The sequence below is a fragment of the Semicossyphus pulcher genome, unplaced genomic scaffold, assembly GCF_022749685.1.
Source record: "Semicossyphus pulcher isolate SPU_LCO1_2020_fin unplaced genomic scaffold, fSemPul1.0.p SCAF_19, whole genome shotgun sequence".
Taxonomy (NCBI): Eukaryota; Metazoa; Chordata; class Actinopteri; order Labriformes; family Labridae; genus Semicossyphus; species Semicossyphus pulcher.
Window position 1 is genome coordinate 21,262,812 of NW_027211692.1, and position 14,655 is coordinate 21,277,466.

The 14,655-nt window shown below is 40.0% G+C and overlaps 1 protein-coding gene across 1 annotated transcript in view; it reads left to right on the forward strand.

Annotated features, from left to right (window-relative positions):
• dscamb (Down syndrome cell adhesion molecule b) overlaps positions 1-14,655 on the forward strand; it is a 115,530-nt gene that overhangs the window by 80,108 nt on the left and 20,767 nt on the right. Inside the window, exons 9-15 of the mRNA XM_069668368.1 lie at positions 231-509; positions 769-888; positions 3,709-3,888; positions 13,207-13,403; positions 13,668-13,764; positions 14,061-14,189; positions 14,345-14,512. Of these exons, the coding sequence (XP_069524469.1) occupies positions 231-509; positions 769-888; positions 3,709-3,888; positions 13,207-13,403; positions 13,668-13,764; positions 14,061-14,189; positions 14,345-14,512 (1,170 nt within the window). The remainder of the gene's footprint in view (positions 1-230; positions 510-768; positions 889-3,708; positions 3,889-13,206; positions 13,404-13,667; positions 13,765-14,060; positions 14,190-14,344; positions 14,513-14,655) is intronic.

Here is a 14,655-nt window from a genome sequence, read left to right on the forward strand (position 1 = left end):
AAATGTTCCAGTCTGAGAATGATTAGGAATTATTGCAGAATGCTTTGCAATTCAGGTCTTTTATGTTCCTTCAGTGACCTCTCTAAAGCAAGACAGTTTGAAGACTGTAGGATGACTTTACGAAAAGGACAAAGTACCTGTCACAGAATCGAGGGCATTAATATGGTCTTTGAAAACTCACGTCTGAAATCACATCAGATTTCTTTCTTTCTTTCCTCTTCCATCTGCAGTCCCTCCCTACATTCAGCCCTTTGAGTTCCAGCGCTTCACCATCGGTCAACGCGTATTCATCCCCTGCGTGGTCATGTCAGGCGACCGGCCCCTGGACATCACCTGGCAGAAAGATGGAAGGCCGATCCCCGCCAGCCTGGGTGTGACTGTGGACAACATTGATTTCACCAGCTCCCTGCGCATCTCCAACCTGACACCAGACCACAACGGCAACTACACCTGCATTGCGCGCAATGAGGCTGCTGCCGTAGAGCACCAGAGTCAGCTAATTGTGAGAGGTGAGAACGCAAAGGAACAGATTATATAACTGATGGCACCTAGTGGACTACTATAATCTGTACTATGTGCGCAGGTTTTCATTTTAAGCAATCCCTGCAGTACCAAACTTTACTTATAAATTCTGCCTGTGCGGCTGTCGGTAAAATCCACTTGTGTAAAGTGTGGCTGGAGTTAAAACCCACATACACCGGTATCAGTATTATAAAGACTCAAATACATATATCATTGTCAAGTGTTTGTGTTTATGTATTTCCACAGTTCCTCCTCAGTTTGTGGTTCAGCCTGAGGATCAAGATGGGATCTATGGCAAAACTGTGACTCTGAACTGCTCAGCCGAAGGCTACCCACCACCCACCATTGTATGGGAACACTCCAAAGGTACATTAAGCACAGCATGCTGATTCAAACTGAATTGTCCGGCTACAGCGGAATTATCGTGGAAATAAAAACAACTCAGACTTTTGGATTCAAACTCACAGAATAGCAAAGCAGACTTTAGTGTCCTGTTTACATCAACATTCAATTTGTAATTATGAAGGCTGAGTTAGACTTAGCTGAGGGCTTTAACCACACTTGCCTCTAAAAACATCCAACATGGAATTCTCATGTACACCAAAGCCCATGATGAAAGGTTATTAACAAGGAATTTTTATTTAATCTCTACAGCCCATTCCAGAGTTACGCTTTGTTTATTGCTTAATAAACACCTGGCATATCAAAGAGACTTGATTTGTCTTATCATATCACAATACAAATAAGAGGTTTTATTCTAAAAGATAGAATATGTGTTTAGCACTTGGCCACAGCTTGGTCTCAGGTTGTGCATCTTAAAGGTGTATACTGTATAAAGGTGCTGTGGCACAGCTGGTGTAGCAGTAGTTGTGTTTTTACAGGTGAGTGGTTCCATTTGCTTTACCCAAAGTCAGTGTTTATGTATTTGATATACCAACACACACACGGCCATCTGTGCTATAAACATGGGCTGGGGGCTAACAGGGTTTCCACCTGTATCATTACAGAATCATCAGATAGAGAGAGACAAAAACAGACAGAAAACAGATACACAGAGGCAGAGATGGAGCGTTAGCAGACAGACAGACAGGCAGGGAGGTAGGCAGCAGGTGCGTTCAGCCACTTGAGCAGGGCTGATGAAGAGGGGCCCCAGGTGTTTGCTTCATCATCCATATAACCAGGGATGAAAGCTTCACCAACAGAAGGACACAACCAATGAAGAGTGGTGCGTGAGCATTAGTGTGTGTTTGTGTTTGTGTGTGTGTGTGTGTGTGTTCTTGCTAGGCACCATGATCAAAGGAACGAGAAAGAATCAGATCTGTTTTTCACCCTTTGATTGGATTTTTGTGTGCCCGTGTGCGTGTATATGTCTGTGTGTTTGTGTGTGGATGTGAGACAAGCAGGCATCATGCTTGATTAGAAATGTCTGACCCGTCCTGATCAGTACAGAAAGACCAGGCTTAGCAGTGTGTTTGCGTGTCTACTCAGTCATAGCGTTAAAATCCAGCTTTACCTATTCAGAGGGATGTTGGCTAGCTTAAAGGTGTTTTTCGCGTCCTTTGTCACTTATTTTTTACCTCAGATTGTCACATCTATCCTGTTGCATTGTAAGATTTTGTTGCACAGGATATCAGTCTGAGCCAAGAGGCAGTAAAAATAACCTCCCTCAGAAAAAAATGTATCCAGGGTAGGTGGCTTGGGATGCTATTGTCTAATCTGTTGTAGGCTGTAGTGCAGTTTATCCAGAGAATGGCTGTCTGGCATCCTTTTACTTTAACAGAAGTAGCTAAGAGCCAGATGAGTGTCTCTGGGAGATATGGAACAGTAAGTAAAGGTCAACTTCTATTAGCATAACGACTAGCACCATTTGGATATGCAAAATCCATAATTCAAGGAAGAACACATCTCCCTTGCTCTTTCTATCTCTCTCTCTGTCTCTCTCAGAGCCAGGGGAGCAGGAACAAAGTCACCACTTGACCCTTTGCTAGCCACGGCCACTTGACTGCATTTTAATTAAAAAGCAAAACCCACAGCTCACTAAATAGCCTAATCTCTACATGCTGACTTTAACACGAGCTCATGCAACGTCTGGCCCAGTTCACGTGTTTAATACTACATGAGCAAGGTGGAATACAGTGCTTTCATCATTACAAGGGCAGGCCAATTTAAAACCATTAGTCTTATAATTCAGCATCAGTGACTTTTCCTTCAGATTTAAGATTGCCATTGCAGAATGAGATACTGTATTGTCTGATCATAATAACAAGAATCATATCATCTATCTGTTGAAAAGATAGGTGTTAATGACTGGCAAAAGGCCAGAATATGAGACCAGAAGGCCAGAATTATTTCAACAATGGTTTCGTGATGGATATCAAAGTTCAGTTATATTGGACTTTTAAGAATTAAGAAAATACATGACTAAAGCATTACTGTACCTGTCCTCAAACAAGATGAATCCATGCCTTTACAATAAGTCCTCATCTTAGATAACATCAAAATGTGTTTTAAAGCAATCCATATAATCATTATTACTATCTCTTCTGGGTCTATTTACTCAGAAAGCATAAGTGCTGAGAATAAATCAAGATAATTGACACACTGGAATAAATAGTGAGAAGTGTCCTTACTTAGCTACAGTTAACATCTCTGACTCTCACTGGCCTGTCCCAGAGCTGAAGGCCAACAGCAATGCAAAGCCGCTCTGCTCTCCTTCTGTTCTGCCTGTTGTTGCTCTGCACCAATCTGCTGTCTTGTTAAACATGAGCATTATGTCTGTTGTGATTGCATCACACTAGCAGCTTGGCCTGCTTCACTGTGCTCAGCAGCTGTTTGGCGATTTAAGGATTTAGGCCCGGTGTTAAGAAACATGTTTACAGTCCTCCTTAAATCTGACAGGCTTTGTCATCAAATCTGTAAACACAGGCGCATGGTCAAATGAATGCACACACACAGATGCACACACACTTACACACTGGAGGTCCTCTTTCTATTACAAATTGTATTCCTATCTTACATCTTTTGGTGCACTGAGATTAAGGATTAATATAAAGGCATGTTTTTACATTTATGCTTTCTGTATGAATGAAATTAAAACTAAATATTTATTTCATGTTTTACAGTGTTCTAAATCGCATCCCTCTCTCTCTCTCTTTCCTTTTTCTTTTCTCTTCTTCTGTGCACCAGGCGCGGGTGTCCCCCAGTTTCAGCCCATCCCACTGAACAGTGGCTCTCGTGTCCAGCTGCTGAGCAATGGTTCGCTGTTAATCAAACATGTGCTGGAGGACGACAGCGGCTTCTACCTGTGTAAGGTCAGCAACGACGTGGGAGCTGATGTCAGCAAGTCCATGTACCTCACCGTCAAAAGTAAGGGCCTGCGCCTAATACACGATCAATAAGAGCTGATGGGCAGTAATCATTGTGTATTTGAAAGTCTGGTTGGTGCAGGGTCAAGCAGCCTTTTAAAAGGGATTCTAAGATCACTGCTTTTTTACGTTGTTCGACAAGGGAGATGCAAATCAAAAAAAGATGCTTTACTCAAGCTTAAAAAATTATGAACATAATCCATTGAAAGAATCACCTCACTGACCTAAATATGTTGTGCTTTGCTCCAGCCTAAAAAACACTTTATAAGCTGAGCAAAGTCTTAAAGTGTTTCTGACTTGACACATTTAACATTTAAAGACAGATTGGCAACAAAATATGCTTTACAGTGAAAAGAACAAACTGTGCAAATAGTGGAGGCTAATGTCCTAACTCCTGAATTTGTCTACTGCGGTATATGTAAGCATGTTTCTGTTTTTGTATCAATACATGAGTGTTTTCACTGCTCTCTTAAGCAGTCAGCATGTAAATGTCCCGGACTGCAGGTCCTCTATCTCTAGTGGGCATTTGCATACACCGCCCCTGTAGTGCTAGGAGTGGTTCCTCCTTTCATGGTTATAAGATGTTATTGAGGCTTATGCTAGTGTTGTCAAACTGAGGTACTAGGACCTCCACTGATGAGGAAGTCATCTCTCTGTCTCTGTCTTCTTTCTCTCTATTCACCAGCACAAAGTTCAAACACAAATATTAAAAAACATACATATCAACAGTAACATTACAGTTACTTTTTTTTGAGTCTAATGGAATAGAAGTAATTACTGACCCTGATCTCTGATCTCTGTAAAAAGAGAAGCCAACCAAATAATTTTGTGTAGAACTCTCCTTCTGGATAAATCAGCTCGTGTTATCATTAATATCATCTGGCATGTCATGGATATTCATGTGTCACTGTAATTAAGCCTTGCAGTGTACATGGTTGGAAGCTGCTGTGTAAAGCTGTCAGTGCTACAGCAGCAGGCTCAGAGACGAACATGCTCTCTGTGTTTTCATAGGTCAGTTTGCTGACTGTAGCACCCAGTTGCTATGCAGCAAGTTGACCTATGGCTGTGCTAACATTTTTTCTTCCATTTTCTGCCAAGGAGAGAAAAAACACTCTGGCTGCAGCTACAGTTGATTCAACTCTCAGTGGCATATCTAAATCCAAGCGAGAAACTTTTCTATAATCTATTTTAACTAAAGAAATATAGAGGTAAATAAGGTCTTGTGTCATCCAAGGGGACAGTGATAGTAATGCATATGTGTCAGTCAAGAGTGTGCACAATCAAGATTGCTGCTTTGGCCTACTTTCTCCTCAGTGTGTGTGTACAATCTATTCACACATAATGACTCTGCTCCACTGCCTTGACACCAATCACACTGCTCCACCCTGCAGAGAACTCTCTGCTGTTGGACATACAATGTTTGTGTGTGTGTGTGTGTGTGTGTGTGTGTGTGTGTGTGTGTGTGTGTGTGTGTGTGTGTGTTTGGTGGAGATGAATAAAAAAAAAAATATATAGGACAAACCAGAAAGAGCAGTATTTTCTGTATACATAGTTTTGATTATTATTATGCATCTTGTATTATTGTGGTAGGTGAGGGAATAGCAGCATGTAGAGTTTCAGTTTCATTGATCTTTATAGTCAGTCGTATCATCTACCATATTCGAGGAGAGAGCGAGATAAAGAGACAGAGAGAGAGAGAGAGTGTTGACCGGCTGAACACACTCTACTATTGCTCAAGGCTTTGGTTTCATGCTGCACTCCTCTCCATCAAAGCTATATGATTTTTTTGTACACAGCAGTTATGTTACTTATGGACACATTGACTCCAATCAAAATCTATTTCAAATATAAAATACTGAACTTTTTGTATAACACTTCTTTTCCTCTCTTATTGGCAAACCTGAAGAATTATTCCAAATTTAAACAATCACCTAACTTTGCCCACATTAAGCCTTTCAATTAAAAAACTGGTTAAGCTGGTTTACTTAGGTGCTAAATGTAAAATCAGAATTGAATATGTTATTGATATAATTGTATATACATAAACATTTTTACTGTTTCTAGAACATGCAGTATTTTTGAGTAATCTAAGGGTTAATATATAATAATCGTGAAATATAGCACAAAACATTGCAGATTTCTTGCTACAATAGTCCAATAGTTGTCTAACTTTAAAGCTTTAATTCGTGGTTGGGTGGTTTGCAATTACCTACTTGTCTCCAGAACTAATTCACCAATAAAACCAATACTAACATTACACAATTTTTTTTTAATACTGCAGCTTATACCATGCCAACAATGCTTTCATGACTTTACCTGAATATGTCATCATTAGTTACACTGAGTATGGATTAAACACATGAGTACAACTCCCTTTCATACTCTGTCAATTTACTCCTGAATTACATTTCTCCTGCAGTGTCATTTAAAACCTCTAAGTCGTTTATGATGTAGTTAGCATTGACATGTCATCTCCTCAGCTAGAATAATTCAGATTACGGGAAACTTCGGGCCTATGATAATATACTGTGCTGCCTTCTTCAGCTTCTATTTGCTACTCGGTTATTTTACGCTGGCTCAGCCACATGCTTGTCACTCATCAACAGATCACGTTTCATGCCCTTTAAACCCCAAACTGTACTTGTACACTCAAGATGCTTTCTGTAAAAGTGTACTTACTTGCATGAGTGGTTTGAAAAAGGGAGGCCCTTACTGTGCTCGTCTTTGTGTTTGAAATGTGTAATTGTATGTTTTTGTACAATTAAACATTTCACATACTGTAGGTGTAGTACTTTTTCATATGTGTTTTTCTTTGTGCATCCATTCATGTTGCATTGCGTTCATTCTGCTAGCATAAGCGTGTGTAATTGGGTGTGTGTGTGAGACGCTGGAACTCTTAAGTGCATTTCAGCCTCATTTAAATCAGTCAATACTACAATTAGAAGCCGACGAAGGGGCTCAAGGGAAGAGCAGTCTGCGTGTTTCTCGGCTTTATTTGCACTCTCCGGTTGTCTTTGTCTCTTACATTTCCTGCAATGAAAAAAAGATTAAAAAGATAAGTAACACATAATTTGTTTCATTTTTTACCCTTGTTCATTTGCTGCCAGCTGTGTTTGTCCTCCATGTGTCCAAATCCCCTGTTGCCAACAACAAAGCATACATGTATTTATCAGATCATTTATTATCTGTAGACTCCTCTGACAAAATAGTTTTAATCCCAGTTAGATATTGGAGTAATACATCATGTTTATAAGTCTGCAAGTCCTCAGTCTAAATCACAACATCCACCTCATGAAACCCTCTGAAGTGACAACAAACAAATGTTGAATAAAAGCTGCTATAGAGGAGTTAATATATTTTTTTCTTAGAGTTTGAAATTTTACAGACACTGGATTCTTAAACACACAATTAGTCGCTCAGTTCATTCAGAACTCAGGATACAAACATATCTCATCAACACTGCAACTAACTACAATTATTTAGTCTGCCAGTTTTATTTTTATTTATCCATTAATTGCATTACAGAAAATAAATTGTCACTGCTCAGTCAACATCTACCCTGAGAAGTGATTGACCAATCATGGCTTAGCAAGCGTTTTTGTACATCTGGATTTTTGTTTAAGTTTTCTACACATGCTTAAGTGGTGTACATGGTGGGGTTGTAGTAATAGAGACGCTCAACAAAGAAAGAGCTTAAAGAGTTGTCTTTTTAATTGACCCTTTCAAAACCGAATACAAAAGATTAAGGAATGCATTAACAGTAGGTTTATCTGCTCTAATGAAAGTTAGCTGGTCAGCTAACGAGCATTCATACAGCTTTAGCCTAAATATTTAGCATGATATCATGAATAGTATGTAGCCATTAGGTGCATATTCAAGTTACATTTTAAATGGACTGTACTTATATAGCGCTTTTCTAGTCTTTGCGACCACTCAAAGCTGCTTTAACACTACATATTACATTGACACATTGATGGCAGAGGCTGCTACATAAAGTGCCCAACTGTCAATCAGTTATCACATTCACACCGATGACTATGCCACCGGGAGCAATTTGGGGTTCAGTGTCTTGCCCAAGGACACTTCATCAGGTTTCCTGAGGGAGCTGGGGATCGAACCTCCGACCACTGAGCCACAGCCGCCCCATTTTTCAGGATTCTTATTTTAAAATAAGACACTAGGTAGTAACACTAGAGTCAGTGCTAGCTTATTAGCTATCTAGCTAAAACCTTAAACATCTGCCAGCGACAGTTGTAATCATAACTGGCATAATTGAAGGTTTTCTGGCAAGTAATAAGAAGCTGCTTCTTTAACCTATTGTTTGATCTCTGTGTCCCTTAGAATACGAATAAACAATTGCACCATCAGGCTAATACGATAACTTTGAGTTAAGAAATGCCTGTTTCTATCCAGTAGATTTTATGACAAGACATTTAACCCACACTTCATGTTGGTATGTTTCCCCTGAAGACCCTTTTAAAGGGAGGAAGCTTACTTTGGTCAAAGGATCAGAAAGGAACAATCTCTATGCTATCTTAGCCCTCTATACATCCCTCATCTCCTGTCTGCACCTTTTGTGTATTTGTTCCCTCCCTTTCCTGTTCTCTCTACCCCCTCAGCTTTCTCCTTCTCCCTTGTCTACCCTCTTCCCACTCACACTTTCTCTTACCCGCCAATGTTTTATTACCATGCCCCTGTAATATCGCTGGATATTAAAAAATATACATCAACCGAGCAATTATGGGCTATCAAAAAGAATAGGTTTTGCCCGGGGCCCTGCAAGTGCTGCACAGTAGATGCATAGAGATGAGATGAGAAGGAAGCGAGTAGGCTCACCTCAGCTCAAGCCACTGAAGCACAACCAAGATAAGTGTAGATTATAGAACATTTTAGATACTGCAATCTACATCACATGGTGGCGATCTTGAATATATGAACATGTAGCACATTTCTGTCATATATTCACATGCATACACTCTCAAGGTCAAAGAAAGAGTGAAACATCTCTAAATGCACACAGCTATATACTTGTATGGAAGAGTTCTGCAGACACAAACAGACAAACAACTGACAAATACTCTAATACACTAGTGGTGATTTCAAACAACAGCACTCATACAGACACACACTCACACACACAGAGCCTTGGGTGCTGTCATTGTGTGCCCTTTCTCGAGCTCTTTCGATGAGCAAACACCAGATACGCTGATGTTAACTTGCACTGCCAAGGCCTCGGATTTAGATGGAGAAAATAGCCCCTGTTAAGGAGCAATAACATTTAGAGACGGGGCTGAGAAGACTCTTTTAATAGGACTCACTTAAAATTCATAGTTGCTATGCAAAATAAATCAGCGATTTCCTGCGCGGGGGCAGTGGGAAAGGGGATGATGATGTGGGGAGCGAGGGAGAAGGAGGGGCTGCGAGTGAATAAGAAATGAGGTTTAAACGTTGGCAGTCCCAAGTCTGACACATTCCATCATGTTGGGGTAGGATGGGGGTTGAGAGTGCACATACGCACAAACAACCACACAGGCCTTGTAGATGCACAAAAACACACAATAGTAGAACCCCTTTAGAGTTTGTTGGCTGCATCAAAGAAGGAAATGTTTTGGTAGAAAGAAGAGAGAGAGATAAAAATTAAAGGAGTCTTTGTTTTATTTATGTTTGTGGGGGGTTACTGTATATTGGATTTATGTATGTGTGTGCATGTGCTTGTTAATTCTCTTCATTTGACTTTACAGTATACGTTTATACATAACATACTAATACAGCCACATGGATGATAATATTGACTAACTTTTTACAGGTAACTGGTATCAGCGAAAGTCATTTCAATGGGATGTTTGCAATGATTTTAAACAGTCTTGCCATAAAAGATTGTTCCCCTACAGATATGTAAGATATCTGTGACCATACCGGCAGCATTTCCATCTGTCTAATGATCGTCCGGTTGCTGAATCAGCTTTTACACTCTTAAACGCTGATTTAAGAATCAGACAAACCAATAAAGGTCTCATACAAATTCCTGCAAAAACAAGGCAGCTATTCGATACTCTAAAAGTCAAGACACAATCTGTGGCATTTTTTATCTTGGTGGTGCGACAGAATAGATGAGGTTTAACACAGGGCAATTCAAAAACTGTTAGGCAAGTTGCCATTCACACAAGTACAGTATAATATGATTCATTATGAATTCAAGTACTTAAATTGACTTGTGATTGTCTAACTCTCCTGGCACTCATAGTAAGAGCAAACTGTACCAGATGGGCGCCTGCTTGAAGCCAAAACAAATGATTACAAAGTTATCTACAAACACTAACTGACCCAGAGGAATACTATGTGTGTGGCAAGGCATGTGTGTATTTCTAAATCGTGTTTTCTGTTGTTTGTGTGTCATTTCCTCTATTATGGTTTGCTTTAGTTGTTGCATGTGTATCCCTATGATTTTTTTTACTTGTCAGTGTGTCTTCACTTGTATAGTGTACATGTGTGCAAGACTAGTACCTCTGTATTTGTCTTTGTGTATTTCTGAAATAGTGTATATATCGGGATGCTATGTGTCTGTGTGAGACAACAGCACGGCCAGCGGACTTGTCTGCTGTGTATGAATAATCAAAGTGGTCTCTCTCATCATTAAATCATCGCTGTCCTGGTGGGAGCCTGAGGAGGGAGATGGAGTGAGAGAGTTAGGGAGAGAGAGGGATCATAGTTAGCGCTGCAGGGGTACATGCTCTCTCTCTCTCCTCCATCGTGTAGTGTGGCTGAGATGTGTCAGGAGCACAAGTCTTTTCTGCTCTCTTTGCTCGCCCACTTAGCTCTCCCAGACACAGCAGCTCTCATCCACACGCACTCATACATATGCACACACAGTATAACACTCATACCCATGCACACAGACACATTATTCAGGAGTGTACAGACATTTGCACACTGACTCACACACACGTATTGCATCCCTTCTAGGAAGAGAATGCCTCCAACCCCTACTACACGAGTATCTGCCACATGTAGCTGCCACTACTGTCCCCTCCAAAGGCACAATATTCACCATTGCACATATAAACATACAATAAACCATATAAGAAACATATGTTACTAAACATTGTGCTGTCCAATATAAAGGGAGGAATTAATTGATTAGTCACTCAACAGAAATGTCCAAAAATTAGGATGAATAGTTTGAAGCATTTTTAAACTTACCATGGATGAAATGTCTAATCAGTTTAGCTCATTGTTTCGTTTTTTGTCAACAACTGTACTGTTTGGACTCGTACTACTCTCATCAATGTGATTTAAAGCAAAGCCATTCAGATCAAAGCACTTTTAATAGAGACTGAATATTAGACTTACATTCAACAGGTGGACACACACAGGACTCCTGAATAATAATAACGTTGCTTACTGCTACCATGCTAAACTTTTCAAGGTGATGATATGAGAGTATTGGGTTTACTGCTTGGTTCTACTGCCCCAAGTGGCCAAAAGGACCTGTAGCTTCAGTAATAAACACAACATTTGGTCGGATAAAACCATCAATTAGAAGAGACTAAGGCTGGGAAATTATCAGTGGCGTGTCCCACTGTTCTTTGACATTTTATAGATTGAAAAGATCAATAATAAAAGAAAAAAATATAAGACTAAATTAACATAGATGACGTTATAATTTAAAGCTCCTATGAGGAGTTTTTATCTGGTGATGAAACAGACTGAAAATTAATTCTGGTTACTCTTTATGACCTACAAAAGCAAACCAGACCATCAGCGATAAGATTGATTATTTCTTTATAGTTATTTTTAATGCCTAAAACCTCTGACGGGCGGTAGGTGTCAGACGACGCAATTAACTGCACTCTGTCTGTGTTTACATTTTACAGGGCAAACATTTAAAGTGAGTGATACATATGACTGTTAAAGAAAGCTGGATGAGATTTTTTGTCAAAAAACCCCGCTTACACAGTTTTAAAGATATCAGTATCAGTCTCGAGGGTGCCACCTAATGGCATAAGGTGGGAACTTTTGGAGGACACCCAATTTAACCAGACATCTACGGTTGGTTCCCTTTGTCACAGTTGTAACTCTTGATTTTCCTCACTGGCGGTCACTTTCCTTTTTAGACTGTTTGCCTGCATCTGAGCATCAAATTTGTTTCTTTTTCTTTGGATTTTCACTTATTTTTTAAGTTGTACCCATCTGTCATCTATCTTTTCTTTGTTTTTTCTGCCATAGTACATTACTGTTTACTCGCAACACTTGCAGAGACCGGAAATGCATTTTTTTAAATAAATTCTCTTTTAATAACGAATCGATCATGTTCTCCTAGTAATTTTGATATGTTTGGCCCATTCAAACAGTTTCAAGCATATAAAACTCCACAAAACTGCCAGTGATCAGATCATTTGAATTATTTTAAATGCATATTTCCATAACGTCCACATTGATTAAGTTGAACATATTCCTGAGTCTACTTAAACTAAAGAAGTTAATGTGGTCTGTTCCAATTGAGGAGCTTCACACTTTAGAGATCATTATAATGTGAATAGCAACTGAAATGCTCAGCAAGCTTTAAAACCAGGTGACTGCTTCATGCAAGAAGGGAAAAAAAGAATGAAAGAAAGTGTGAGTATGGAAATGGAGTTAGTGTGAGTACAGACTGTAAGTAGTTTTAGTGAGAGACATTTATATCAGATACTTATTCTACTGTTCTACTGAGCGACACACACACACATACACACACACACACTCACACAGGCTGGATGTGCTGCTAATGAGCCTGGTGTGCGGTTACGGCGTAGAGCCAGACCGGCTCCACGCTCAGACCGATGGGAGTTCAGTCAAGAGTCACCACTTTCTTCTCTATTCCTCTGCCTCATCCTCAAAAAGCAGCACGTTACCGTTTGCTGTCATTATCAAAGCAGGCACAGGCTTACCTGAAGGGCTTCGTTTCAATCTCTAAGTATTGTGGGAGACAGGTAGACTAAAACCTGAGCTCGAGATGGTCCCTGGAGTGTTTAAATGGTTGTCATAATTGTATGAAAAAAGAGAAATGGAGTTTTCTCATTATAAGACAAGAAACACAGGAGAATCCATATGTGGTGTCTTTGTCATAATATAGTTTTAATACAGTTTGATTATCTGTGTTTTTGAGTCAAACGATGAATACATGGCTCCTTTTAAGCAGTAAATTTGCTGGAAGGACAGATTGATGCATATCTTTTAGTATTTTCAGCTAATATCTTCTTTCCAAATTCCCCTGATCTTTCTATTCATGCTCTTTATGCTCTCTATTTTCTAACCCTAAATTTCTTTCCTTTCACTTTAGTTCCAGCTATGATTACCTCCTACCCCAACACCACTCTGGCTACACAGGGCGAGGAGAAGAGGATGAGCTGCATCGCTCATGGGGAGAAACCTATCATGGTGCGCTGGGAGAAAGAGGAACGCATTATCAACCCTGAAACCAGCCGATACGTGGTCACTGTAAAAGAGGTGGCAGACGAAGTCATCTCTACACTAGTGGTGAGTGTAATGAAAACATATTTTTTTATAAAATTTTGAGGACCATACAAAATGTAATATTTCAATGTGTTGAGTCTGAAGGGAAGCAAAGAGGAAGTAGGAGTAGGAAGCATGGCAAAAAATACATTCACATAATCTTACAATTTTCCAGTAGCCTACAGTATAAAATATTAAAATGTAATGGTTAAAATGTAATGGTCTTCGAATAACTTAATAATAATGTAACCCACTGTTATAACCTGTATATGGTGTGTGTCTCTGTAGATCATGCCTACTGTTCGTGAGGACTCAGGTTTCTTCTCCTGTCATGCCATCAACTCGTTCGGGGAGGACCGAGGCATCATACAGCTGACAGTGCAGGGTATGCTCACTCTCATCTCAGACACAGTTCAGGTCACCATAGTTGCTTTTACAGTTGGTCTGTTTTGAATTAGGGAAAATCCCCCCTAGGAATGGTAAAGTTTTCTATTATTTATTACTCAATCACATATTTACTTAATTGCTGCACAGTGCGACTCCTGCTTTTTGCAGTCTTAAACAAAATATCTCACTGGGGAAATCACAGACATAGTTAAACAGATACATCTGTCTGGTCTGCCTACGATCTTTGTCAGGAATACTTGTATAATACTCTGCTGGGTTCACACTTTCTCTCAGAACCACCTGACCCTCCAGAGGTGGAGATCCGGGAGGTTAAAGATCGAACCATTGCCCTCCGGTGGACCATGGGCTTTGATGGCAACAGCCCCATCACAGGATATGATATAGAGTGCAAGAACAAATCAGGTAGATTTTGTACATGTTCAAGGTACAACCTCAGGTCTTTGTGAAAATGTATAAAGTGTACGAACAATTACTGAAACAAGGCTAAACTGTGTGTAAGAAATCAGAATTGTTACACTAATTGCTAACGTTCTATTCTTCCCATGTGTTTGTTCTAGCTACGTGGCTGTCAGCCCAGGTAACCAAAGACGTGTCACCGCAGCTCAACCAGGCCACTATTATTGACCTCCACCCTTCCTCCACTTACAACATCCGCATGGTCGCCAAGAACATCATTGGCAACAGCAACCCTAGCAACGAGCTCACCATCACTACTGATGAAGCAGGTTACTGCGCTTTTCAGAAGCATTACACCAAGTCCTGCGGAATCACTGTCACATTTTAACTGCAGTCTTAGTAAAATGATTTGCTCTAAAATAACACTGTCACTGAACAGGATCTTAACACTGCAGAGAGTAAGAGAGTAACT